The sequence below is a fragment of the Penicillium pulvis genome, assembly GCF_028828015.1.
Source record: "Penicillium pulvis strain IBT 33274 chromosome Unknown contig_12_segment0_segment0, whole genome shotgun sequence".
Lineage (NCBI taxonomy): Eukaryota > Fungi > Ascomycota > Eurotiomycetes > Eurotiales > Aspergillaceae > Penicillium > Penicillium pulvis.
This window is the reverse complement of record NW_026643072.1, coordinates 2,150,083-2,175,677: the sequence shown is the minus strand read 5'-3', so window position 1 is coordinate 2,175,677 and position 25,595 is coordinate 2,150,083. Positions and strand designations below refer to the sequence as shown.

At 49.8% G+C, this 25,595-nt stretch overlaps 11 protein-coding genes across 11 annotated transcripts; 6 read left to right on the top strand and 5 right to left on the bottom strand.

Annotated features, from left to right (window-relative positions):
• Positions 1 to 633: 633 nt before the first annotated feature.
• On the bottom strand, positions 634 to 2,926 carry skn7 (uncharacterized protein; the record flags this gene model as incomplete). The annotated part of the gene is made up of 7 exons (XM_057061574.1): positions 634 to 1,148; positions 1,202 to 1,391; positions 1,446 to 2,342; positions 2,401 to 2,544; positions 2,604 to 2,676; positions 2,794 to 2,810; positions 2,870 to 2,926. 7 exons carry the CDS (start codon positions 2,924 to 2,926, stop codon positions 634 to 636), a joined length of 1,893 nt encoding a protein of 630 aa, XP_056925536.1.
• Positions 2,927 to 5,192: 2,266 nt separating this feature from the next.
• Positions 5,193 to 6,121, top strand: N7503_002026 (peroxiredoxin family protein; the record flags this gene model as incomplete). The annotated part of the gene is made up of 5 exons (XM_057061573.1): positions 5,193 to 5,403; positions 5,468 to 5,567; positions 5,625 to 5,670; positions 5,725 to 5,890; positions 5,948 to 6,121. The coding sequence occupies 5 exons, from the start codon at positions 5,193 to 5,195 to the stop codon at positions 5,980 to 5,982; spliced, it is 558 nt and encodes a 185-aa protein (XP_056925535.1). The 3' UTR covers positions 5,983 to 6,121.
• A 981-nt stretch (positions 6,122 to 7,102) lies between these two features.
• On the top strand, positions 7,103 to 9,121 carry N7503_002025 (epsin; the record flags this gene model as incomplete). The annotated part of the gene is made up of 4 exons (XM_057061572.1): positions 7,103 to 7,175; positions 7,375 to 7,444; positions 7,498 to 7,718; positions 7,770 to 9,121. 4 exons carry the CDS (start codon positions 7,103 to 7,105, stop codon positions 9,119 to 9,121), a joined length of 1,716 nt encoding a protein of 571 aa, XP_056925534.1.
• A 914-nt stretch (positions 9,122 to 10,035) lies between these two features.
• On the top strand, positions 10,036 to 11,043 carry N7503_002024 (N-acyl homoserine lactonase family protein; the record flags this gene model as incomplete). Its single annotated transcript, XM_057061571.1, has 3 exons — positions 10,036 to 10,154; positions 10,217 to 10,364; positions 10,435 to 11,043. The coding sequence occupies 3 exons, from the start codon at positions 10,036 to 10,038 to the stop codon at positions 11,041 to 11,043; spliced, it is 876 nt and encodes a 291-aa protein (XP_056925533.1).
• A 157-nt stretch (positions 11,044 to 11,200) lies between these two features.
• Positions 11,201 to 12,654, bottom strand: N7503_002023 (Nif3-like dinuclear metal center hexameric protein; the record flags this gene model as incomplete). Its single annotated transcript, XM_057061570.1, has 4 exons — positions 11,201 to 12,095; positions 12,203 to 12,328; positions 12,392 to 12,435; positions 12,491 to 12,654. Coding segments are annotated over 4 exons (1,209 nt in total), but the record flags the coding sequence as incomplete, so codon positions are not given.
• Positions 12,655 to 12,821: 167 nt separating this feature from the next.
• N7503_002022 (BolA family protein) lies at positions 12,822 to 13,276 on the top strand (the record flags this gene model as incomplete). The annotated part of the gene is made up of 2 exons (XM_057061569.1): positions 12,822 to 13,035; positions 13,104 to 13,276. 2 exons carry the CDS (start codon positions 12,822 to 12,824, stop codon positions 13,274 to 13,276), a joined length of 387 nt encoding a protein of 128 aa, XP_056925531.1.
• A 442-nt stretch (positions 13,277 to 13,718) lies between these two features.
• N7503_002021 (hexokinase family protein) lies at positions 13,719 to 15,479 on the bottom strand (the record flags this gene model as incomplete). Its single annotated transcript, XM_057061568.1, has 2 exons — positions 13,719 to 14,979; positions 15,031 to 15,479. The coding sequence occupies 2 exons, from the start codon at positions 15,477 to 15,479 to the stop codon at positions 13,719 to 13,721; spliced, it is 1,710 nt and encodes a 569-aa protein (XP_056925530.1).
• A 1,149-nt stretch (positions 15,480 to 16,628) lies between these two features.
• On the top strand, positions 16,629 to 18,464 carry N7503_002020 (uncharacterized protein; the record flags this gene model as incomplete). The annotated part of the gene is made up of 1 exon (XM_057061567.1): positions 16,629 to 18,464. One exon carries the CDS (start codon positions 16,629 to 16,631, stop codon positions 18,462 to 18,464), a length of 1,836 nt encoding a protein of 611 aa, XP_056925529.1.
• Positions 18,465 to 18,495: 31 nt separating this feature from the next.
• trpE (anthranilate synthase TRP2) lies at positions 18,496 to 20,562 on the bottom strand. The gene is made up of 4 exons (XM_057061566.1): positions 20,412 to 20,562; positions 20,180 to 20,328; positions 20,020 to 20,093; positions 18,496 to 19,961 (listed from the first exon to the last, which is right to left on the bottom strand). Exons 1-4 carry the CDS (start codon positions 20,421 to 20,423, stop codon positions 18,652 to 18,654), a joined length of 1,545 nt encoding a protein of 514 aa, XP_056925528.1. The 5' UTR covers positions 20,424 to 20,562; the 3' UTR covers positions 18,496 to 18,651.
• A 287-nt stretch (positions 20,563 to 20,849) lies between these two features.
• Positions 20,850 to 21,774, top strand: N7503_002018 (uncharacterized protein; the record flags this gene model as incomplete). The annotated part of the gene is made up of 2 exons (XM_057061565.1): positions 20,850 to 21,394; positions 21,453 to 21,774. The coding sequence occupies 2 exons, from the start codon at positions 20,850 to 20,852 to the stop codon at positions 21,772 to 21,774; spliced, it is 867 nt and encodes a 288-aa protein (XP_056925527.1).
• Positions 21,775 to 22,450: 676 nt separating this feature from the next.
• Positions 22,451 to 24,498, bottom strand: N7503_002017 (uncharacterized protein; the record flags this gene model as incomplete). Its single annotated transcript, XM_057061564.1, has 6 exons — positions 22,451 to 22,477; positions 22,535 to 23,919; positions 24,021 to 24,030; positions 24,099 to 24,247; positions 24,369 to 24,385; positions 24,449 to 24,498. 6 exons carry the CDS (start codon positions 24,496 to 24,498, stop codon positions 22,451 to 22,453), a joined length of 1,638 nt encoding a protein of 545 aa, XP_056925526.1.
• Between the last annotated feature and the right edge of the window lie 1,097 nt (positions 24,499 to 25,595).

The following is a 25,595-nucleotide window of genomic DNA, read 5'->3' as shown; positions in this document are numbered from 1 at the left end:
GAAATAGAGGGATTGTTCTATGGATTGCATGATTCGTTGGGGATGGATTGGATGCGCGACCTCCCTCATTGGGCAACGAAGGCTTCAAGCCATGGATCAACTGTTAAACCTCAGATGGTTGATGATGTGTACACATGAGAAGTTCCCCTACATGCTCGTTCTATCCAGGGAACAATGGTGGATCCCCCATTCTCTTCCCCTATCCTACCAATTTAGGAGTTCGTAACATAGGTAATTTCGGAGGAAATTGAAGAACGGAAGTAAGGCCGTGAAAAATAGAGGATATGTCATGTAAATATGTACCTGTCGAAACAAGGGTGGGTAAAGAAAACCTTGTCATTTTCTTTTCCAATAACGGTCACCGCGTTGGTGTGTATCAAAAGCACAGTGTCAAAGTAGAAAACGTAGATAAGCACAGATTCGCCTCCCAGATAAATTGAGCCTGCAAATAAAACGCCATGACCTGTAAAAAAAGGCAGAAGACCACGATCGACGCATACCTCCGGGGAAGCGCAAGCAATGTACGATTTGAAGACCTCATTATAAACAGTGGGAATCGTAAAGTAAATAGACAGGCGGAGCAGATGTTGAGGATGGATGGTAGAGCGAAGGAGAGAGAGATGTTAGGATGTTTTAGACAGGCCGCCCGGCTTGTACTGCCATCATCGGTTGGGGCTGGGCGTACATGCGCTGTCGCTTGGCCATATTTTGCTGGTTCTCTGCCGCGTTGGACATATCGGACATCTGTCGGCGGTGCGGTGGGCGAACCGGAGCCCCGGTAGAAGGTACGGCCACTGGTGGAGCAGGGAACTGAACACCATTCGGATCAACGCCATACGCTGCCGGGGGTGCAGGCGCAGTGGCAACATATTGTCCTTGAATGGCAGGCATGTTTGGTGGAACCGCTTGCATCCCTTGGAACTGGCCCGGTGATTGCCAGTTATTCATGGATCCTGCGGGTGATTGGCCGGGTGAACTATCTTCTTTGATGGACTGGGTAGCTGATGTCTGAGAAGGCATTGTGACGGCCACCGGGGCCGGGGGTCCCTCTATGCCTTGGGGCATTGTCTTGAGATGAGTCAAATGAGTCTCAAGCATGTCGAGGAGACTCTTGCGAGTAAACGGTTTGGGCAAAACATCGTTCATTCCTATCGCGCATTAGTCAAATTCACCTGTAAAAAACGAGCCACTCTATTCTCACCATGTTGGTAGTATAATTGAATGTCGTCACTGCGAATATTCGAGGTCATAGCAATGATCGGGGTTTGATCGAACTGGCGGATCAAATGACAGGCCGATACACCGTCCAGATTAGGCATGATAATATCCATCAAAATCAAATCGTACTTCGAACCACCCTGCATTTTGTTCACTGCTTCCAAACCATCGAACTGTGGGAATAATTAGCCGCTGTGCAGTATACGTAACATCGTAACGCAACATACTGCAGTGTCAATCACACAAGAGAAAGAGTATAAGAATTTGCCGCCAATCTGTCGGCAAGTCGCATCATCCTCAACCAACAGGATCCGTGGGCTGCGCATCCAGCCAGGGTCCACGTTGGTACTCTTCTTCCGGTTTTCTGGCTGTTGTCGGCGAGCCTCGGCAGTGTCAACCTCAGTCTTGGTGGGCATCGGGTACGGAACATTATTGATGTGTTCGCTATACATGGGATCGATGCCATTGGTGGCACCCACAGGGTAAACCACTTGTTCCAAGTCATTGCCCATTTTCGGGTAGACCATCGCTGGGTTGGGTGGTACAGTAGTTGCCGGTCGAACCATCCCATTCCGGGATCCATCCATTGTGGGCGTGGCGAGAGGTCCCGCACCAGCCGCCTTCTGAGGATCGTTTGCGGCATCCATGTTCGGCAAGTTGAACTGGATTTCAGCGTTCATGTCATTCAGCAACTTCGAGGCTTGTTGTAGTGGTGAGGATGGCTCGTCATCCACCGCTCCCACCTGGCCCATGGGACTCATGGTCGAGCCTTGTCCTTGGAACCCAACGGCCTTGCTGTCTCTACGTTGGCGCGCATCCACCGAGAGCAAGTAGGTCATGACCTGGTGAATGACATTCTCATGATTTAACACGGTCTTTTGTACTCGCATGACTTCCTGCAGCATGAGTTGATGGTCCACGGTGAGCTGGGCATATCGGTCGGAAAGGTGCTGGATCTGCTGTTGCTGCGCGAGGATCTGCTGGTTAAGCAGATCAATCTGTTGAGTGGGAGCTGAGTCGTCATTACTCTGGGTCTGCTTGCGAGGGGCAGGAGCTTTGCGGCGAATATTGTCAAGGGAGTCCTTGCTGTTGGCACGAAACTCGGGGTGTTTGAATTCCCAGGCCTAGAGGGGACATCAGTATCGAGGACTTGGGATGTCAACTGGATCGGTGAAGACCTACATTCTGGCCATACGGTGACTGGCCATTTTCCTCGTTATTCTGTCGGACTTTGTGGAAATCGTATTTGTTGAGTTGGCGCACAAAACTGGCAAAGTTGCTGTGCTTGAAGTGCTTCGGGAGGATAGTCTTGGTAAATTTCTCGCACTAGGGGGAGTACCGGTTAGCTACACGGTGCGACCACACTACACGACGGGCGCATTTACCTCTAGGACCACGAAGCTATCCCCTTCATCACCCCAGCGTACAATGGACGCGTAAGAGGGGTCCTCCAGCATTCTAGTCGCATAGTTGATTAGATACGTCGATCGCGAAATTGTGTTCTTCGTGGCGTCGGGATGAAAAGTGGAAAAGGGTGGGTGGAAGGAGGATAGAAGGGTTCCAAGAAGGACTCACTTATACAGCTTGCGCACCTGAGCATTTTTGTTAGCATTAAAATCTCTCAATATGACCTGTGTATCGCGAGACTCACAAAATCGCTGGAGTTGCCCGCGGGGGCGGCATTCGAGGTCTGGCCTGGGCCATCCATGGCTAACCGGGTCGCGACCGGTCGAACGAACGGGCTTGACCTGACAGATGGTATCTAACCGATATACTAAGGAAAAGAGGGTTTAGGGCGGCTGTTCACGAAATGCACCCTACTCGAAGAATGAAGAAAAGAAAAACCACAGTCTCGGCCTAACAAGATCAGAGGGAAAAAAAAGAACTGGGGATTTGAAGAACGCAGAATGGGTACCGCCCAGTTACCAGTTTTGGCGGTAGAGCCATGTACCAAAGTTACTGCGCAGGTACGGACATGGTACAAGGCCCGTATTTGCGTAATTAAGTTATTTTTTGTATACTTGCTGGTCTACTAATACTTCTTTGATCTTCATGAATGATCATGTAAGGAGTTCGATTAACCCTAAAACACCCTCGTTCTGCCCTGAACGAGGGGGCGAGCTCGTACATTCCGCAGTTTCTGCTTTTTCCCCCCAAGTCCATAACTTATTATCCAAAAATCCCTGCACCATATATTATACGGAAAGCATGAACGTCAGTGCGCGATGGAGGGGCATGCGTCGGGGGTTTAATCATAGGTGAGGTACTTGCATTGTTTCGGTCCATAGAGACCCATGAAAGCCGTAGTAATAAACACGAAAAATGGAAAAGGTAAAAAAAAAGAGCGAAAAGGTGCCAAGAAACTCCCCATTGAGAGACACTGGGAGAGGGGAAGAGCAACTGTGCTCCACCAGCAGACTTTGGGACCCTAGGGAACGGTGGTCCACTTGTCCATGGTGGTTCCCACACGCGTACAACACACCATTGTTCCCACTATGCGTTGGCTTCGAAGAAAATCAGACAAAGAGGGGGCAAAAAGGATACAAAAACCCCCCCCAAAAAAACCGATCGTCCGAGATCGAGCATTGATTCGTGAATCGATTCGTAACAAATCTACGCCAACTTAACCACGAATTAGGGGACAAGAAGATGAACCTTCGGTCATTCTCGCCGAACCGGTTCGTTCCTAGTCTCGGGAAGGATTCGGAGTTATTGATATCTGTATCTCGGACCCATATCGATATTATATCGATGGGATTTAATTAATTAGAGTTATCCCAACACGATGCACAGGAATTCTGTTATGCGACATAGTGGAAAAAGTGGCTCCAACGCTCATGCAGCTCGGCGCCGACGCCGTAGACGCCCCAAGCTAGCTTTGTCATCGTGCTGTACCACGCGAGGATTGGCCCTTCCTTTTGGGGTTAATCTATGCTGAACACAGACCTATCAGATCCCGGAAGGTATTTGAACGGAGTAAGTACCCCGGAGTATAAGTACGATCCCCGGATTTGATCGAGGTGAGCATCCCACAAACCATAACATTGTCATTACTTCGAGATACATATCAACCAGAGGGACATCTTTACGGAGTATGTAGACGGCCCCGGTGGCAACATTCACGAGTTCATCTCATAGCAGCGGGCATGTTATGGACTTACACCTGAAATAAGGGACTGTAACTCTCTCTCCCTGATCTCGGTTTTCTACAGCCCTGGAAGGTCAGGGTCCGTGGACCTGTGCGGCATCAAGTGGCTGAATCTGGCCCAGTGGAAAGGCCCTATACCCGACCCTACTATGCTGCAGTTAATATGGATATATGTTATTGACCTTGCTTCCTAAAGTACCTACCTACCCTTCCTGAAGCTCTTGAGTGGCTTATCTTTTAATTTTTCTTGATTTCTAAATCGAGTGATCCATGAGTGTCCTGCAAAGCCAATAAGTACGATATATACCAATCAACATCAGCCTGTTGTAATTAGATATTGCAGAGCCTAATTTATACAGGGAGTTTTTCAATATTAAGCAGTACCTTTTGTTTATGTAGATTCAGAACTGAAGCCCTGGACAGATTTAAGTTACATCTAGGCGCTGAATTTGGGGAACGAGTGTATAGAGGTGTATATAATGACTACATTTGAGGCCCACATGCAACACATGCAGATACAGGGAGCTGGAACTTTGGCGCCGTAACACAAAGCAAAAGATGAGGGACGCCACAGAAGTTCATAACAGATTTAACAGAAATAATCAGCAAGGTTAGTGTATCAAAATTTCCAATTTGCCCAAGATTTTCCCTCTATACATTGACATCAATTCGTGTGTCATAGCGCGAATGAAGATCGGCGTAACGGTTGCCGCAGCCGGCCATGACGAAATCCCCGAAGCTCCCATAACATCGCCCTTCTTTTTCTACCCACCTCACTAATCTTGAACCACGTCCTGTCTCTACCAGAACCTCAATTCCACCCACAATGTTCGCCGCTCGCCGCTTCGCTACCAACGTTCCCCGCGTCCGGGTCCAGGCCGCTTTCTTCCACAAGACCGCGCCCGCTTTCGTTCAGAAGGGCGATGCTATCCCCGACCTGAACGTCCTCGTTGAGAACTCCCCGGCAACCAGGTCAACCTCGCCAAGGAGCTCAAGGGCAAGGGTGTTATTGTCGGCGTTCCCGCTGCTTTCAGTACGTGATCGAAATGAAAACAAACAACAAAAACAGACCGAACAGAGCTTGGACTGACGATTCTCTAGGCCCCGCCTGTTCCAGCACCCACGTCCCCGGCTTCATCAACCACCCTAAGCTCAAGGAGGCAGGCCAGGTCTTCGTCGTCGCCGTCAACGACCCATTTGTGTAAGCAGCAGCAATCGCATACCATCTGCGCACACGCTAACGCGTCGAATTCTACAGCACCAAGGCTTGGGCCGACTCCCTTGACCCCAACGGCAAGAGCGGCGTACGTGATAATTGATATGTCTTTGATGGAACGGTTGACTGACATACCTATTAGATCCGCTTCCTGGGTGACCCGACCGCCAAGTTCAGCGAGGCTCTGGACCTGACCTTCGACAGCACCGCCATCTTTGGCAACATCCGCAGCAAGCGCTATGCTCTCCTTGTTGAAGACGGCAAGGTGAAGGAGGCTTTTGTGGAGCCCGACAATGCCGGTCTCAATGGTAAGTTGGCAACTTTAAATCGCTGTAGGCTATATACTGACCTGGGTTATCAATTAGTCTCCGCCGCCGAGAAGGTTCTCGATCTCATCTAGACTCGATTACAGCATATAACGTATTCATGGATGTGTTTATCGTCCCTTTGCATATATAGCAAGATACCAAAGGACTTCAATTTACAAAACATGACTGAATACGTCAACGCGCTAGTAATTCGCGGCTAGCAGTAGATGCAGAGCCCAGACCTCAATCTGGCCCTCGCTTAGATTTTATTTGATTGTCATGTTTTAGACCGTATGATGTGATTGGGCCATTCCAAGGTTCCCATTTAGAAGAGGATATTACTGTTCCATGGAAGTCGTATGATTACGCTTCAACAGGGCTTTCTATGATAGATTGACCCATCTTGAACCTGGCTGCATATAAATATGCAGCCTAATGGGGCAATGTGTGCTTGTCATAAGTACCACGTGAGGTAAACGGCTGCCTAAGTTGGACTGACGCGGCCCCTTGCCACAGATGTGGCGGTGATCTAACAGAGGAATGAATCGACAAGATGAAACAGGTGCAAGAAAGCGAACCCTGCAGATCTGGGATTGGACCATCGTACCGGTGAGAGGGAACTAGTTAGTTTTCCTTTTTCTAACGGCGGTTTTGTGGCTGTGAGTGGATCTTGGTATTTGACTGTAAACTACCAGTATGTCCACAAGGTTAGCTCGGATAAAAAGATCAAGCAACAATTCAATGTAGTGAATCAAATGTCCATGAGAAAGAAGTAGAATTGAGATTGATATGCAAGTCAGTCTGTCAAGAGGGTCCAGGTTGATCCACCAAGACTAACAATAACTAACGCTTCGTCATTGCCAAGACTGTCTCTTCCCCCCGATCCAGCCACGGTCCCCTCTCCCGCGAACATCTCTCCTCCTTCACTGCTATCTGCCAAAATCTTTGCTCTCCTTCAATTCTTTGCACTTCCTCCGTGGCTGGTCCGCTCCCACATCATCCCTTTAGAACCGCCAGCGAATCCTCGACCCCTTGAGCATCGCCTAACTCCCGCCTTAGGCCGCTATCCGGAGCCCTGACACTGAGTGGGCTGTGAGAGCTTGGCAAGACACTTTGCTCCAAAATCCCACCCATCTGATCAGGTTTCATACCGCGACTTACTTTACCCCCTAAAATTCGCTTATCTGCGATCCTCGCGGCTATACCGGCACCATGTCCAAGGTCGTGCGCAGTGTCAAGAACGTCACAAAGGGATACTCTTCTGTGCAAGTGAAGGTTCGAAATGGTACGTCTGACTTCCTTGGGGCTTTCTGAAGGTCTTAGATACCTCCGATAGGTATCGCGATCATGGTGCAGCCACGCTGCGTTGATTTGTCATTATCTCCTTTTTTCTATGCCTGCGCCGATAACCGGATGGACATCACCATATCGCGCGCTCTCGACTTGATGGACAGTATGCTAACCGTGGTCTTTTTTCTTCTTAGCCACAAGTAACGACCCATGGGGCCCGACGGGTACCGACATGTCCGAGATTGCGGCCATGACTTTCGGGAGGTAGGTTGGCTGATGGCCCGATTGATACACGGGAGGCTGACATCAGCGCATAGCCCGAACGAGTTCTACGAGATCATGGATATGCTCGACAAGCGTCTCAACGACAAGGGAAAGAATTGGCGCCATGTTTTGAAGTCGCTGAAGGTCCTAGACTACTGTCTGCACGAGGGCTCGGAGTTGGTAGTTACGTGGGCTCGGAAGAACGTCTATATCATCAAGACCTTGCGCGAGTTCCAATACGTCGATGAAGAAAGTCGGGACGTGGGACAGAATGGTGAGTTATTTTCCTCTTCTTTTTTTGACGGTGGTGTTGACAATGGCGCAGTTCGTGTGGCCGCAAAGGAACTCACCGCGCTCGTTCTGGACGAGGATCGCCTGCGCAGTGAACGATCTGACCGGAAGCTTTGGAAGACTCGAGTCAGCGGACTTGACGAGGGACAGGGCTTTGGCAATGAGCCTCCGCGCCGGGAGCGACGAAGACGCCAGGGTTCCGACGAAGATGATACCGAATACCGCCTAGCCATTGAAGCTAGCAAGGCTGAGGCCGAAGAGGAGCGCCGACGACGAGCCAAGGAATCGTCGAACCAGGGAGAAGACGCAGACTTAGCAAAGGCCATCAAACTTAGCCAGGAAGAGGAAGAGCTGCGGAGGCGGGAGTTGGAGCAAAGCAATGCGCACGCGCTCTTTGACGACACCACCCCGGCCCAGGTTCAGCCCACTGGCTACAACCAGGGTTACCAGCAACAGAGTGCTGTGGACTGGTTCGGTAACCCGATCAATGCTCAGCAGCAACAGCCCTTGACAACCGGTTATCTGAACAACCAATATGCGCAACCCACTGGATTCCAGAACCAGCCTACTGGCATGAACCCTTATAACACCAATGGCTACCAGCAACCCTCGGCATTCGATCAAAACCCCTACGGACAGCCCCAGGCTCTTCAGCCTCAGCAAACTGCATTCCACACCAACAACCCGTACGGAGCCAACCAGGACCCGATGGCGCAGATGCAACAGATGCAACAGATGAACTTCCAGCAACAGCAACAACAGCCACAGCATCAGCCACAGGAGAACTACCTGTCCGCTGGAAGCAACAACCCATGGGGTGGAAATCAACCTGCTGACGCACTAAAGCCTACCCCAACCGGCTCGAATAACCCATTCGCCGCACGTACTCAACCTCAGTACAACAGCCAACCGCAATCCACCGGACCGCCATCTCTCAACACTCTTGCTGAGGATCGCGCCACGAACCAGTTTAATAACCCCATCACCCAATTCTCTCGGGCCAACCAGCCTAGCCAGCCTAACCCGATCGCCAACTTCCAAGTTCCCCAGCCACCCAAGAGCACTCCGCCGTCCTCAGACCCTCACCACGCTCGCCTCAACGCACTCCTTGCAAGCGGCGAAGGCCAGGATACCTTCGGTAACGTTGGAGATCTACGTATCCCCGCGCAGCACACTGCACCTGGCACATTCGTCAATTCCGCGGGCCAGGGCTTAGACCGTCTGCACGCTACCCAGACGGGCAACAATCCTTTCTTCGGCCAGCAGTACACCGGTGTGCCCCAACAGACAGGCTTTGTGCAGCAACAGCAACAGCAGCCTAACAGCAACCCCTGGGGAGCCCCACAGCAGCCTCAGCATGGCGGCGGCAGCCTGATCGACCTGTAACCGCCTTTTCTTTATTCTCAGTGGACTCACTGAATTTACTCGTCTACTTCGCTGACCCTTATGAACTGAGATTGCCGATACCTCTTTGTTTTTCTTGCCTTCTTCTTCTGAAATTTGGCCGTCCCTTGCTCTTTCTGTTGACTTCGTATCACATGTCCTCTCTTCACTAACACGAGCAATTGCATTGTGAAGCCAAATACTCAGAACCTGGGATTTTCATCACTATACTCACCCCCTCTTTTCCTCGGTCCCTTTTTTTTTTTTTGGTCTTCTCCTCATACACTCCGTTTCTCATATGTCTCCGTTTGTCGTTTAGGATATCCTTCTCACTTCCACAGTTTTGAACTTCATTTTCTTTGATACACCTGTAAATCTCAAAATTGCAGCCCAGCCGATTTGTTGGATTTCATCCGGCAGTACTTATATATTATCGTAACTAAGCTGGGTAATTGGTGTACGTAGATCCGGTGCTTTACTTGTCTATCTTTAGTTGATGCCCGGCGATTTCACTGCCAGATTCTAGGGTGCCAGTTTTATGTCTAGTGCCTGTAGAGAGTACACATGACCATATGGGCATTTCAAATGAACCCTCCGCATTTTATGCACATACCAGTCCCAAGCTGAACCATCTATCCAGCCAACTTCCGAATGAAATAACAACACAATTATAACTAATCCACGCAATACCCCGCATAAGACCCGCCCCGATGACCCTGCAAGAATGATGTGTTTAAGTATCACATCGGGGTTCTCACGCAATCGGGGTTTGACCACCAGCACTGTGGATACACATGCGGGGTTTGGACTTTGGTCAAAGCATCAGGTCACTCAAATAGGACACTTCCCTGGATCTATCTCTCGAATTATCACGCCTGATTGATACCTAATATCTTCAACATTCTTTGGCTCACGAAATGACCTCTGCTAATCCCGCTGCCCTGCTCGCTTCGGCGGCTATTCCGTCTTTCAAATGTCCGCCAGGTACGAAGATGTATATCTTGAATCTGGGGATGCTGGAAGCGGATGAATCTTGGTTTGTTCTACCTTCGTTTTTGTTTCTAAGTCTGGGCATGACGGTCCTAATACTTACCTCAGGATCCTTCGGGGCGCCAACACAAGCTTGTTGAGTGATCCGAATCCAGTGAATAAACGACGTCAACTTGTGCTTCTTTCGGCTTTAATCGAGTATCCGGGTGTGGGGCTTATCCTTTATGAAACCGGTTGTGCCGAGGATATCGAGGTGGTATGTCCACGTTCACGTATAAGGTCAGGTTTATTATTGGATGCATGTTATTAACCAACGGGATTGATAGAAATGGCCCGCCCCAGTCACTGACGTGTTCCCTCGAGTCGAATACTCCGATGACCATAAATTGCCGGCGGCGATTAAAGCCACCGGGCATGACATCAAAGATGTGAAAGCCGTTATAATTGGTCATCTCCATTTAGATCATGCAGGTGGACTGGAACATTTTATGGGCACTGACGTCCCGATCTGGGTTCATGAAGAAGAATTCAAACATGCCTGTTGGGCTATTGGCACTGGAGCAGATCTGGGCGTTTATCTTGGACATTATATGTCGCTGGAAAAGCTTAACTGGCAGACTTTTACGGAGTCTTCGCTGGATCTTTATCAGGGAATTATTCTGCATCATTCGCCGGGTCATACGCCGGGGTTGTGTATCATGCAGGTTAATTTGGAGAAGGATGGGACCTTTATTTGGACGACGGATCAGTTTCATGTTGTGGAGAATTATGCGCTTGGACATCCGCATGGGGGGTTGGCTAGGGACCATAATGCTTGGTATCGTAGTCTTAACATGATTCGGAGGCTTCAGCGCTTGTTTAATGCGAGGTTGATTTTTGGGCATGACAAGGATGTTGCTCAGCAGTTGATGAGTGAGAAAAGCTTCTTTGAGTGAGGCTTCAAGCCATTTTGAAATGGAGCATTCAAACTTCAAGGGTTTTAGTTGAATAGGCTACTTTGTGAAAGGTGTTCAATGCTGAATGTGTAGCACATCGACTAGATCCATTTCAGTTTTCTCCGAGCGGCTTGTTCATATCTTTTATTCCCTGCCAACATAGTCGGTACAGAGCGACTAAGAGCGCCAGACCATGATCCCGTATGGATCACGATCAGCCTCGCTAACAGAAACCTCAACACTGGCATCTTGGTATACCTCCTGGGAGCCAGTAGCGGCTCCACCCTGCTTGGAAATTTCTTGGACGGCCTGGAGAGCAGCCTTTCTGTCACTTTGCCAATTCTGTGACACTTCACGAAGAAGCTGGTTCCGCATCACGGCACACAGGTAACCACGCTCAGAATTGGAGTGAGCCAATGAGATAACGACTGAACCCTTCTCTGTAGCCGCAAGAGCCTCGTGGTGGCTCATTTCTCCAGTGAAAAGGAGATCGGGAATGTCGTTTCCACGAAGAAGAACTCCAGAACCGGACCCAGGGCACATACCAACGGTGCGAATACGAATGTCGTTGATCGACCGGCCCTGGGGGGTCGCGATGGGAATTCCACCCGGAAGACCAACACCACGGCCAATATGGTCAATCAATGTGGTGAGAGGCTGGGCTTGGTTGAAGGTCACCAAGCGGCCTGCGCCAGCATCCTCGAAGCCTTCGGGGATAGAAGCCGGAGGCGAGGGATGGATTGTGGAACGGGTGTGGGGTATTTGCTGAGAGGGGCTTGCCGATGCGGCATTCGGGACGAGCTCAGGTTGGGGGTAAGTAGGTGCCGAGTACAAAGTGGATGCGCACTCTGTGACTGGAGACTGCGGCTTAGACTCGGACTTAAATGTGCCTGTCACTACGTCACAGAGCCAGTCGGCCATACCACCGGGGACGGTGTCGACGGCAGTGTGAGGGGAGTAGACACTGATGCCATGCTGGGCAAGTCGCAATAGAGATCTTTGTTGGGTGTCTTCGAGAGTAAGGGATTTCAGGCCACGGAAAATGATTGGGTCTACACAATATTTAGCAAAGTTTGTTATTTGAGATTGACATGTCACATCCCTCGAGAGAGAGTAGTCCAGCTAAGGGATGTCAAGGGGGGTGGATAGAAAGACATACGGTAGGCGACAATTGCTGAGTCCTGGCGCCGAATTGCCTCGTCTGCAACCGCTGTGGTCAGATCAATGGCCAGCAGCACGGAGTTCTTCTGGCGCCGTGATGGCTCAAATGGAGCTTCCAGAAGCACTAAAGGATACCTGTTAGTCTATTCCAAACAAGGCACTATCAAAGCTGGGCCATTAAACCTACATCCAGTGTTGTCGAAGCTCTTATCGGCCAATGCTTCGGGATACCTGTGTATAGCGGGTCAACGAAGCTCAAATTGCGGGGAGCTATGATCGAACGAACAGCTTCCTCATAGAGCTGACCACGGCCCGGGTAAAGGGCGAACAAGAAGGAGTGGTAGACATAGTGGAATAGCTTCGTAGAGCAAAACGTAAAGAATTCATGGAACCAAAAACAATTCTGCAAAGGACAATCACAGATCTAAGAAGAAAGTGGAAACAGTGACGCTATCGAAACCTATCAGCACGTGAACTGCAAGTATATCGGATAATCTATCCACCCGCCTATCGACACCAGCCACAGCGGCTGAATTTGTAATACAAATGAACCTCATCAATTCACTTTCCATCCGGAGGCTCGACGAACTCCTCATTCCTCGCTCTGATCGTACTTGATGTTCTCCCGCACTTCCTATTCTAGTGTCTTGAGAGGCTGCAGCTATCTCCTCCGTCCAGTTCCCCAGCGCGCCGCTTTTTCCCTATCCGCGCGTTCCTTCTCCGCCGTCAACGCTGCCATGGCCGACACCTCGGGTATCACTACGGAGTCGCTGAGACTTAAGCTGCTTGATCAGCTGCAGGCGCAACATGTTGAGATTGAAGACCTATCGGGTAGGAATTGGATGCCGAGATCCTTGTCTGTTGAGCTATAATGCTGATCATATTTGCTTTTTGTATAGGCGGCTGTGGTCAGGCTTTCCAGGCAGTGATCGTCTCCCCGCAGTTCGAGAGCAAGAACATGCTTGCGCGTCACCGCCTCGTTAACTCCGTTCTGAAGGCTGAGATCGCAGCCATCCACGCTTGGACTCCTAAGTGCTACACTCCCGAGCAGTGGCAGGCACTCCAGCAGTAAAATTAAAAACCTTCTAGACCACAGTCATAATTGATATGGGGAAAGGAGACGGTACGACCTGGGAATTTGATATGTGATGGGATTCGCATTGTCGCCTGTTCAACCTTGAAAGCCCCGTTTTTGCGAAATTTTGATGATACCTTGGGATAGTAGGCATGGTCACGGTGCCTACTGTCGGGATTTGTGTATGATAGAGCTTAATGTCCATTAATGTTTTTACAAAAGTATAAAGAACATTTCTTGGATTTTGGTGCGATATAGGACTATACTTGAAAGTAGTGCTGAAGAGAACGAAGATCTCCCGAGATGTCTAAGATATAGCCGCCCTCCATACTTCTGAGGCCAGTCGTGATTAGGAAAGTTTTACGGAACAGCTCAGACTGACTGCGATTTGGCATTCATTTTGTTTCAATGTATTTTGTTTTCGTAACGCTCAATCATGCTAGTCTCGGGAGACATTTGTGATATCCTTACAGCTTTCTCGTAAGTTTTCTTCGAATTTATGCTGTTCTTCCAATGTAGAGCCAATTATGCCCTCAATCTCCCCTGCAATGGTACCAGCAAGGACACCCACACCTATAATACCACCATCGCTGGCCTCGCGAAGGAAAATGCTCTTGCCCTCGCTTTGTGGCCCAGCACTGATAATAAGTCGATCAATGTACCGCTGAATGGTCTGCTTATAGTGCGGATAGTGCTGTATAACACCACCAGACACCGCTACGACCAACTCCTCGGGCCCGTTCTGCCAACCCGATTTCGAGGACCCAAATTCAGGAACCAGATTTTCTTGATTGGCAACCTGCAATTGATCCGTGCTTGGTGTTGGGGAATCTGGAGACTCCATATCTTGCAGCCGAATCTCGCGTGTGCAAGCAAGAAGTCCAACTGTGGCGGCCGCAATCAATGCCGCCGATCGATCTTGTACTGCGGCTGCAATGGAGCGAATATGTCCTGCATACTCAGGCGTCCATTGCCAGTCGCTTGATTCTGGGGCAGGAAGTTGCTGTGACAGTTCTTTTGCGAGCTGTTCATCGGAATAGCTCGATGCAACCACCAGCGATAGGAACTCTGTAGTCAGGGTATACCCTTCAACTAGCTTCACAGGTAATGAAGATCGAGGAACTGCCCTCATTTTGTGGAACCAGTCATAGCATATGATGCGCACTAACTCGCCGATATACCGACCGCCCACCATATATTCCAGGGGTTGGAATCCCGGGCGGTTGGAGTGCGCCTCGAGCTCGGCATCCCATTGATTCACGATCTTGAACTCTTCCAGTGGTCCGCTTGCGCCTCGAAGTGTCCATTCAGTGGAAACAATCGTTTCTTCAGCATCGGGATCTTTTTCGCGAATGTATTGAATTTTTGCTTCTTGAAGATCGGTGAATTTCATAGGCACAGCTGAATTACAGCCTGCGCCTACGATAAGGCCCATGACAACCCGGGTATTGGGAAGAGCGCGGACCGAATATGCTAGCGAAGCAAAAGTGGCAATCGTATCATTAGTCATTACGGTGATTTTGAGTTTGGGGAGACAGTATTTCTTCTGTCGTTTTGCGGGCATCTCGGCGGGATCCTCATCAGAGCGCCTGGTATGGCACTCGTAACCATCAAGAAGTGCTTGTCGGAGATTCAGAGAGGATTTCAGCGTAAACCCTTTGCCTGTAGGCATGAGAATGGCCTCATTGAGAAGCTTTTGCCTGTGACTGGCGTTAGTCCCCTGCATGGAAAATGGTAGCTAGGAACATTACTTGATTGGGAAACAGAACGAAATGCCCATTGTGATTTCGGAGGGCGTATCTTCTTTGGAATTGGCCAAGTCATCATGTATAACCTCTGCAATACAGTCCCCAATCCAGGAAAATAAAGAGTCAGCCTGGTCTTGGCGCAGGCGATTCTCGATCGGCCATGCTTTCTCTAGCGTGCGCCGAACATGGGAGTGTTTCTCTACTTGCTCCTCGCCCAGCAGGTCGATGAAGGCCACTCGAAGATAGAATAAACCGAGATACACGGCCAAATAGCGTCCCTTTTCGTGCCCAGTAGGCAAACGTGTAGTGGCAGTGGGGAAGAACTGCTCTGAGGAGTCCGCTGCCAATGCACGATACGTGACAGACAGACGGTATGACAAGCGATAGAGCCTATCGAGCTCGATATTTAATGGTTGCAGAAAGTTTTGTAATGCAGGGTCTGATCTGGCCATGGTGCTATGCAATTGGTGGCCTGTTGCCTGAAGGCATACTGATGTTGCATGTTGGTCTCACTTCAGTTTCTCCGTGCATTTCCCCGGATGGCGGGAGCGGGTGTTGGACCAATCATGTCGGAGATCCAGTCTATACAGTTGAGCAGCCATAATTATTACCAACAGGCTAATCCTTCTCTGAAATTGTTTGAAGGTTGAAATGTTTTAATATCTCAACCTCAAACAGTGATTAGGCAGAGAGTTATAAAGCTGGTGCCCTTATTCTTCTATTGTATACCTACTTCCCCCCTTTACTTTTTTACACTTCCCTAATACACCTTTCTCAAACGCGTCTCAAAAACAAGGCACCATCACTGCGTTCAACGCAGGTGTCATCTGCAAGATTCACTAAAGACCACTGGTGTTTGAATTGATTCACGATTATTGAAGAGGCAGATGAGCTACTTCAATTGACTGAAGAAGAATCTCAAGAAGATCATGCTCGGTGTAGATACGCTGTCTTGGGAGATACAGGTTTCCTTCTACATCTTCAACCTGTTCATAACCATAGGACTGGCTGGCATGGCCGGCTTGGCTGTCGGGCAATACTGACTTCTCTGCCCTCGTCACTGCGCGAGCTTTCTCTCCTGGACGAGTTCATGGACTTTCGAGACCTTGTTTGAAATCCATTCTTCCATGAGAGGCTGAAGTGGTCAGTTTTGATGTTCTAATACTTCAGATGTCCGTAACGAATTTTTGGCTGGTAGCTCTACGGCACAAAAATAGATGACTGTCTATCAAGAAACACCTGGAGTCAAGATGGGGCAGCAATGTCGAGCTACCAGTGCCTCAGTGAATTAAGAGAGAAATCACCCCCAAAGCGTCTTGAGTGGATTGATGAGAAGCCATGATTGATAAAGGAGTCCAGCCATATGAATATCACGCCAGCATTGCCAAAAGCTGCAAACACCATCATATAACGCTCATTGGCTGAAATATAGTGTTTGCTCAAAATGCAAATTGACCAAACAGAAGATTAGCCAATCACACATCAAAACACGGAATTAGTGCCGCTGTTTGCACTATTCTACAATGACTTATATACACCAATCTAAATCAAAATATATTAACACGATTTTCTATCTTCGCATACCATAAATCTCATTCACCATGGAAAACGAGATCCCATTATCTTCAAAATTGGAAGAAGCACTCCGCTACCTTCTAAAATCTCAACCAACAAAACAATCCGTCTGTGAATGCGGCGCCCATCATCAAGGTCCAGAATGGATCTTTGAAACAGATACATGGTCGCAACTACAAGCTCTCCGGAAAACACTCTGCCAGCGACCTGCAGTTCCCAATCTTCCGACAGACATACTCGCGCACATCGAAGCTGTAATCAAATACAACAACCAACACAAGTTACTCACATCAACAACCGCAATCAGTCCCGAAGTGACAATCCGGTCTCAAGCTCCAAATAGCAGTCCTCTCCGCATTTCCTACTGGAAAGGAGATATCACTTCTCTAACAGATGTCACGGTGATCGTCAACGCAGCCAATGCCCAGCTCGAGGGCTGCTTCCGACCCGAACACCAATGTATCGATAATGTCATCCATTCGGCTGCTGGACCACGTCTACGGGATGCGTGCCATACCCTCATGAAAGCGCAAGGACATTTAGAGCCAGTCGGCTCGGCAAAGGTCACACCGGGATTTCTTCTTCCTGCAGATTGGGTTTTACATACAGTTGGACCGCAGCTGGGTTGTTCAGAAAACCCAACAGCAAAGCACAAAGCTCAACTAGCTTCGTGCTATCGAGCCTGCCTAGATGCTGCAGACTCTTTACCTCCTCTCGTGGACGGACGTAAAGTCATCGCATTCTGCTGTATCTCCACAGGTCTTTTTGCGTTCCCTTCTGCTCTTGCAGCGAACATCGCCGTGGAAACTGTCGTGTCCTGGTACCAGGAACATAGCACTACATCCATAACAGACATTGTTTTCGACACGTTTCTCGAGAAAGACGAAATTCTTTACCGGGATATACTTTTGGGATTGAAGGAGAGCAGATCTCATCTCATCTACTCGCCATCCAGCTCACTCTCCCAACCTCATTTCGTCCTGAGCCCATCCATTCAGAAAGCCCGGGCATGGCTTGAAGACGCCTCATCGCTCATCATAACCGCCGGCGCAGGTCTCTCAGCCACAACAGGCCTGGACTATAACTCAACGACCCTCTTCGATACCCATTTTCCTGCCTTCAAAGCAAAAGGTCTACGCAGGTTATACGACGTATTCGGGTACAGTGGCTGGGACAGTCCAGCCCAGAAATGGGGTTATTTCTTCACGCATATGGATATCGTCCGTCGATGGCCTGTTTCACCCTTTTATGGACTCCTCCGTGATCTAGCGGCCCGGTTCGATGATGGGAGGTATCATATTCGTACGACGAATGCCGATGGGTTCTTTATCAAGAATGGGTTTCCGGCTCAACGAATCTCGACGCCGCAGGGCCAGTATAAGTACTTGCAGTGTTATGGGAAGTGTAGGGTTGATGCAGTCTTTCTTTCTGGGCCTTTTATTGATGCGGCTTTGCCATTTATTGATCCTGTTTCGCAGGTTCTTACTGATGAGGCGTTGCTGCCGAGGTGTAGGTTTTGTGGTGAGGAGTTGACGCTTTGTGTGCGTGGAGGTAATTATTTTAATTCTGGGCCTTTCAGGGGGCAGGAGAGGGTTTACCAGAGGTTCGTGGAGGAGCTGGATAACGGGGATGGTGGGCAGGATGGAGGGACTGTTATTTTGGAGTTGGGGGTTGGTTTGAACACGCCTGGTGTGTTGCGGTGGCCGAATGAGGATTTGGTATCTAAATCGTCGAATCGACAGTTTCGATTGATTCGTGTTGGGATGGAGGCTTCTGGGTGTGTGCCTTGGGATTTCGAAGAAGAAGATTTGGCCGTTGGGATAACAGCAGACATTGGGGTTGCTTTGGAGTTATTGTCGTAGGCCCTAGAGCCTTGAGCAGGTGGAAGACAATCTTGGAAATTGGTTTTGATTTTGTAAAGATGAATCCGAGATATACATTTGGTCTAAACTCAAAGAAAATCCGAAAAAGAAAGTAGAACATGCGTAAATCATTGAAATTTGTCTTTGTCCCCGAAATCGCTGGAATTGCAGAACCTTCTGACATGCTCTATTTCTTCTCCATGCTGAGATACTTTTCCTCGGCACCACGAATACACGCAATGTTGGCACCGAGCTTGTTAATTGTCTCAATGTACTCGTCGTACGGGTCAGAGTCGAAGACAATACCACCACCAGCCTGCAGGTACGCAACACCATCCTTGACCATCATAGTGCGAAGCGCAATACAGGTGTCCATGGCACCGGGGTCCTCGCTGGATCCGTCGCTGTTGGCGATGTTGTATCCAAAGTATCCAACGGCACCGGCGTAGACGCCACGCTTCTCCTTCTCGAGCTCGGCGATCAGCTGCATGGCACGCACCTTGGGTGCGCCGGAGACAGTACCAGCGGGGAAGATGGAGCGGAAAGCGTCGAAACGGGTTTTACCGGGACGCAGAACGCCGGATACTTGTGAGACGAGATGCTGGACGTGCGAGAACTTCTCGACGACCATCATGCGGTCTACTTGAGTGGTCATTGGGTCGCATACACGGTTTACGTCGTTACGGGCCAGATCCACAAGCATGACGTGCTCGGCTCGGTCCTTCAAACTGCTGCGCAGCTCATCGGCCAGTGCGGTGTCCTCCTCTAGAGTCTTGCCGCGCTTCACGGTACCCGCGATAGGGTGGGTGATGATTCGGCCGCGCTCTTCCTTCACAAGAAGCTCGGGGCTGGCTCCCACAAGCTGGAAGTCTTGGCAGTCGATGTAGAACAGGTAAGGAGAGGGGTTGACAGTGCGGAGGTGGCGGAAAAGGTTGTAAGGGTGGAGAGATGTTGGCCGAGACAGCCGTTGTGAGGGGACAGTCTGGAAGATATCGCCCTTGCCAATGTGCTCCTTCAAAACCTTGACGTGGTTCTCGTATCCTTCCTGGCCGATATTGGAGGTGTACTCCTGGTTCTGGATGATAGGGCCCTGCGGGGGCATTGGTGTGCGGTCCTGCAACAAAGTCTCAATGGTTTTCTGGATGATCTGCTCGCCCTTGCGGTATTCGGCCTCGATATCCGCATCGGATTCGGGGATCGGGACATAGGTGATGACCTTGACAACCTGGAAGAAATGATCAAATGCAACAATAGTGTCGTACAGCATGAAGAACGATTCCGGAACACCCAGCACATCCTTCATGGGCCGGGCAGTCTTCGGCTCGAAGTATCTGACACAGTCGTAGCCCACATATCCAATCGCTCCGGCGGTCAGAGGGGGAAGAACCAAGCCTGGAACAGTGGCAACGCGGAACTGGGACAGCTCCTTCTCCAGGTAGGGCAGAGGATCAGCCTCGGGGCCATGGCCTGGACCGGTCTTGATAACTTTTCGGGGGTCTAGCAATACCGAGTCAGGAAACTGTGAACATATAGATATATCCAACAGATCACCCACCTGCGCCAACAAAACTGTATCGTCCGATAGTCTCTGTAGTCGCGGCGCTCTCGTACAAGAATGACAACTGAGAACTATATAGATCGCATAATTAGCCTGGCTGTCTTAAATTCCCCCGCCCTGCGGGGCACCGCCGCCACACTGCAAGAATCGCACTTACTTCTCGGCAAGCTTAAGGTAGGCCAATGTAGGGGTCAAGAGATCGGCGGGGATCGAGGCAGTAACCGGCAGCAAGTTCGGGGCGAATTTGGAGTTTCTCGACTGCGAGATCACTTCTCGCGCCGTCTCGAACGACGGGACTGCAGTAATCTGAGTCAGATCGCAAACCTTGTTAGCAGTCTGTCGCTGACCGAGATAGTACCCCAAGAGTCGCACGGGAGTTTCGCACTTACCGAAGGTGCCATTGTCTGCGGGAATGGTTTCTATGACTGGACAAAGACCGAACTTCCGATGACACAGAGAGATTTGGCGGTGGGTGGGAAAATGAGTCGATGTGGGGCTTCGACTCGGGCCCTGTTAAGGTAGGTACTATCCGCTCCAACCGCTATACTCTGTACAATCTGAATGGATTGAGTACCAAAGACTTGTCAATGAAGAACCAAATGGCAGGTAATGACTAGCTGCAGTTTCCAGCTCTTCAGCTCTACCACAACATTGCCCTGTGTAACATTCCCCAAAAAGGTTAAGCGTGGGGTGTTGGTTATCGATAAGCGACGAGGATTCCGATGTGATGTGTAGAAGCTGCAGATCCCCAGCCACATCCAACTGGTGCGATAGATCATGGTTTCTTTCATGCACTCACCATGAAAAACCCAAACATAGTTAGCCACATGGAATCGCCGGAACACATTGGACTCACAGTTACCAAAGCCATACTTGAACCGATTCAAACCGCAAATAATCACACCCCAGATGCGCGTCCGGCCACACGACAACCATGGCAAGACCGTCTCGCAGAACTGGCGCTTCTCGCATCAGCATCCCTCGGCGCAGACAACAGGGACAGCAACGCTGGCCCATTGATCCACCAACACCTCGATGCGATTGAATCTATCCTCCGTGATCCGCAGCCGGAGCTCGCGCAAGAGGAAGCGCATAGCGTTCGGCGTCGGAGCTTTCGCACAAAGTCTTTGCTAGGAGATCCCGATGCCGCCGATTTGAAGGAGCCGGCTTGGCTAGCGAAGAGTCGTATTGATGAGCGCAAGCGGGAAGAGCTCTCGTGCCAGCTCACAACGCTTTTAGAAGAGGTCACTTCTTTGAATCAGGAGCTAGAGCAGCGACATATAGAGTCTGTTGAAATTCGTGAGGTCTATGAGGATCGTTGTCGGGGGTTGACAAGAACGGTAGCTGAACTTGAGGATGAAGTATCAGAGCTGTAGGTACACACGTGCTTCATTGCTTAGTTGGGCTTTGCTGATATGATTTGATTCTAGTCGCTCGGACCTGGTGGAAGATGCAATTGAGTTGGAAGGAATTCAGGGAACGATTCATGAATTACAACATTGGATTGAAGGAATGCAGGAAGAACAGAAAAGAGCCCGGGCTGCGAAAGATCTCATACGCCGAAAAAACAAACGAGGCTGGGGTGGTCGCAAACACTATGATGAAATTGGTGAAACAGAGGGAGAGATTGTACTTGATGGTCTGAGCGCCTGGATGCGCGGATGGAAAGATGTTCAAGATGGATTTCAGGTCCGAGCGCGAGGGCGAAGAACAAGGCGAGAACAGAGACAACGTCAGCTGTTAAAGACATGATCATGGTATAAGTTTAGTGTATAATAAGTTCTACGATTACGATACTATGAAAATTACGAGATTACGAGAGAAGACGCAAATTCAAGGCAAACGTCACAATGTAGAAAGATTAGAGTACACTTCAAGGTCAATGCATTTTTGCTTCGAGATACAAATCAGCGAGATTCAAACCACCCCCAAGTAATAAGAACAGAATAATCAAAACCATCTCTCGCCATCCGTTTCGTTCGCCGTGCCCAAGTCCTATTCCAAGCAATGCATGCCGTAATGCATCTTCTAAATCAACAATATATGTCCGGGAAAATAATAATATGTAGAACAAAATGGGTGAGGACCGGAAGAGTTGCGCCATCTTCCACGAGGTATGCTTGGTCAACTGGATTGACATTGGATCGTGCTTGGGAACATTAGGCGTTAAGTGATCTCCGTAGGTCGAGCACCTTTTTGGGGCCTTGGGCCTAAGAAGTAAAGCGGGTGAAGCAGAGGCAGTGTCAAAACCCGCCTCCGATCAAGGTATCAATTAGACCAGTTTCATGGTCCCGTACTCCGAATGGAAAAAGCGACTCAACACCGACCGTGAACCATGAGGGAAAAGAAAAAAAAAATAATGTGTTATTATCGACACATGCAGCTGGATGTCTTGTCATTTGTCTGTTATTAGACTTAGGTAGAGCGGTCACCGCTGGAGATTAACGATAGCCATCTGAGAACAACTGTTAACCAACTATCTTGGCCGTAGCATTGGTGAGAAAGGACTTACCTTATTTCCAAACCCATATGCAAGCTTTTTCCCATCGGTATCCCATGATAGAGTGCAGTCGGTTCGCGTAGTATGACCATTCTGACCGTTTGTTGGGGCATCGGCTTCTTCCTTGACCTCTTTTGAACCTGGAGCAGTCCAGGTAGCCATGGGATCCCCGCCGCGCTCGGCATTCCAGATAAAGAGTCGATCTTTGCTGACTGCCGCAAGAGCGTACCCATCGGGTGAGAAACCACCCGCAAAAGTGGGAATGTTGGAATCCAGGTGGAATCGGTCAAGTGGCTGAAACTCCTTCTGTTCCAGATCTACATCCCATCCGTTGGTGGTGCCATCTTCTGAATATGTAACAATAGCGATTGAGTATTTCCCTGTGATCGAAGAGTTTCGTCGCTGTGCAGGTGACTGAGGCCGGATGTCAATAGCCGTGATCGCCTGCTTGTGTGCATTATCAATGACAATATCGTGGGTTGGGATCCAGATGACGGCAGCTTCAGAGTCTGCCGCGCTTTCGTATCCTGCCACAACTACAACAGAGCCCTGGCTTGTTTCAATAGAACGAATGAAAGTCCATGCGGTCTGGCTGTCGGACGAATACTCCTTGATTAAGTGAATGTTCCGGTCCACACTACATTGGTAGACCGTCCCATCACCACACGCAAAGATTTCATTTCGGCCAGTCCATACCATGTCATAGATTCGGTTCTTGATGACCATAGTTTGGTACTGATCGGGTCGTTGGGTGTCGTCCCAGAGTGCCAGTTCGCAGTCTTTTTCGTTCGATGCAACAATCACCAGCTGGGGGCTATTCTGCGCCCAGTACAATCCACTGATAATTCGAGGAAGATCTGGAAGCATATCTACCACGTTGCCCTCGGCGTTATACATGGTAACCGCTCCCTTCATGTCCCGAATCGAGGCCACGGCCAATTTGGTGCCGATGCCATCCCATGCAACAGCGGATACATACGATTCGCTGGCCTTGAGGTCAACAAACTTATTCTGTACAGGCGCTGATGATGATGACAATTTCCACAGGCTGCAAAAGGCCTCTCCTCTGGTCACAAACACTGTCGGGTCGCCAGGTCGCCAAACGGTATCGATCACGTGATCTTCTAGATCCAGACAGGCGGTGTCGGGTGTCAAATCGGCAGCCTTGGCGGGGGAGATCTGGACGCTGGCGTTGTCGCCCGTGCTGAGTGTGGGTTCCTGAGGCACCTCATCGGCCCCCATACTCACATCCCCGTCCCCATCCACATCCGGCATAGGAGAACCCGACTTGCTTTCGATCTCGGCGTCCACTTCCATGGAGTCGCCATTCGTTTCGCCTTTGCGCTTCATGCCGGGAGCCTCCGGTGCATGTCCATTAGTTACGCGGTCGCGCGAGTCTGGCGCGGGGTGGTCTGTGCCAGCTTCATCCCGGCTTTTCAAAGCGGCCAGCTCAAAGGGCTCCGGGCCGAAAAAAAGTCGGTAGGTGTAAAATTGATACGATTTCCCTCCTGTAGATGGTGGTTAGAATATGCATGAACCGGCATCAAAGGTTTCTTGTGTTGTCGCGCAGGCCTACCTTGTCAATTGATGACTCCAATTCATGATATTGCAGGCCCTTTTGGACCAACGACACCAGCGCGTGAGTCTGGATGTGGCGCGCAAATGGTAGATTCTGTGGTTCCGGATACCACGCACGCTGCAGTGATACAGCAGCTTCGCCATGACCTGTAGCACAAGGTTAGGATAGAGTCCCAGTAGCTAGAGCATGCCTACGCATCGGCGCATAGGTCTCGAAATGATTGGGGGAACATCGAATGAATAGAGCAAAGAGGCGCAAGATACGAACCTGACTCCTGGAGGTACCTGTGGAAAAGAAGTTAGTGGTCTGCAGATGCAAGCAGATCGCGGGGCCAGGGGGCATCGTACCTCCATATTAGGTAGTTGACGTGATGCGATGTAAGGTCAGGTTGTGCCATGATTACATGTGCGACCACCTAGGGGCGGAACATGCCAGATGGGGGAGTGGATGGCGCTTCCGCAAGGGAAGTTGGAAAATCAAAAGTGGAGGTTTCTGGATGTGGAGACAGGAAGGGCCGGAAAAAAAAGACCAAGGAAAAAGGGGGCCGATCCGGAATCAATGGAGAGTGGGTGCGGTGCGTATTCGGGGCTGAATATTCGGGTGATGGGGTCAAGGGTGTACGTTGATTAAGTGCGGACTGCGAGGTTGGGGAAGGGAAAAGAGAGTTTGGGGGAGAAGAAAGGTGGGAAAAGGGAAGAGATAGAGCCGTGGGGAGAACACGCAGATCAGACTTGGAGCAGAGAAACACTTCAAGGGGGAACAGTGGCGGCTCTTTTGGCAACCAAATGACTGGAAGGGAGAAGAGGAACAATTGAAGATTGGAGACCATCAAAGTGACGGTTGAGCTTAAGCGCACTAGCCACTGGGAAGTGGGTGCTCCATCTTGAATGCAAGAGCCAATCCTGTGTGGCGTTCCTCCACTCGGTCGCGGCCCTGTTCTCGTGCGACTCGCTTACTTCCAAGGGACTTTCTCCACTTTATTCTCCATTACTCTAATAATTCACTATGGCTGTTAAATCCAGAATATTGTCCATTTGTCATTTCCCCCCCATTGTGCCCGGATCTTACGGGATCTTTGGTGTTCCCTAGCGTACAACACCCTGCACGCACCCGAACCCGGCAACACTGCAGGGCGGCAAAAGGTGGATCGTAGCGTGGATCCAGATCCCATGTACTCTGTGCACAGATATCAGATGAGCTAGGATCCCTAGTATAGATTCCACTAAATATAGCTCCTGCTAGACTTTGCAAGACTAGAAGATCAAGTCAACCTTGGACACCCAGGCCTATGAATGCAACATCAGAGCCCTATTTGTCTACCTAGGGGCAGATATATACGGTCGGACATGTTTCCGACCATCGCATTCTGACACCGATCAGTGATCCACCTAGGTACTCTATATGTATAACGACAAGAAGTAAGCATATCATCTTGTCTTATATGATTGTATAATCCAAATCATATGATGACTCACCTTGACAACTTACATAATT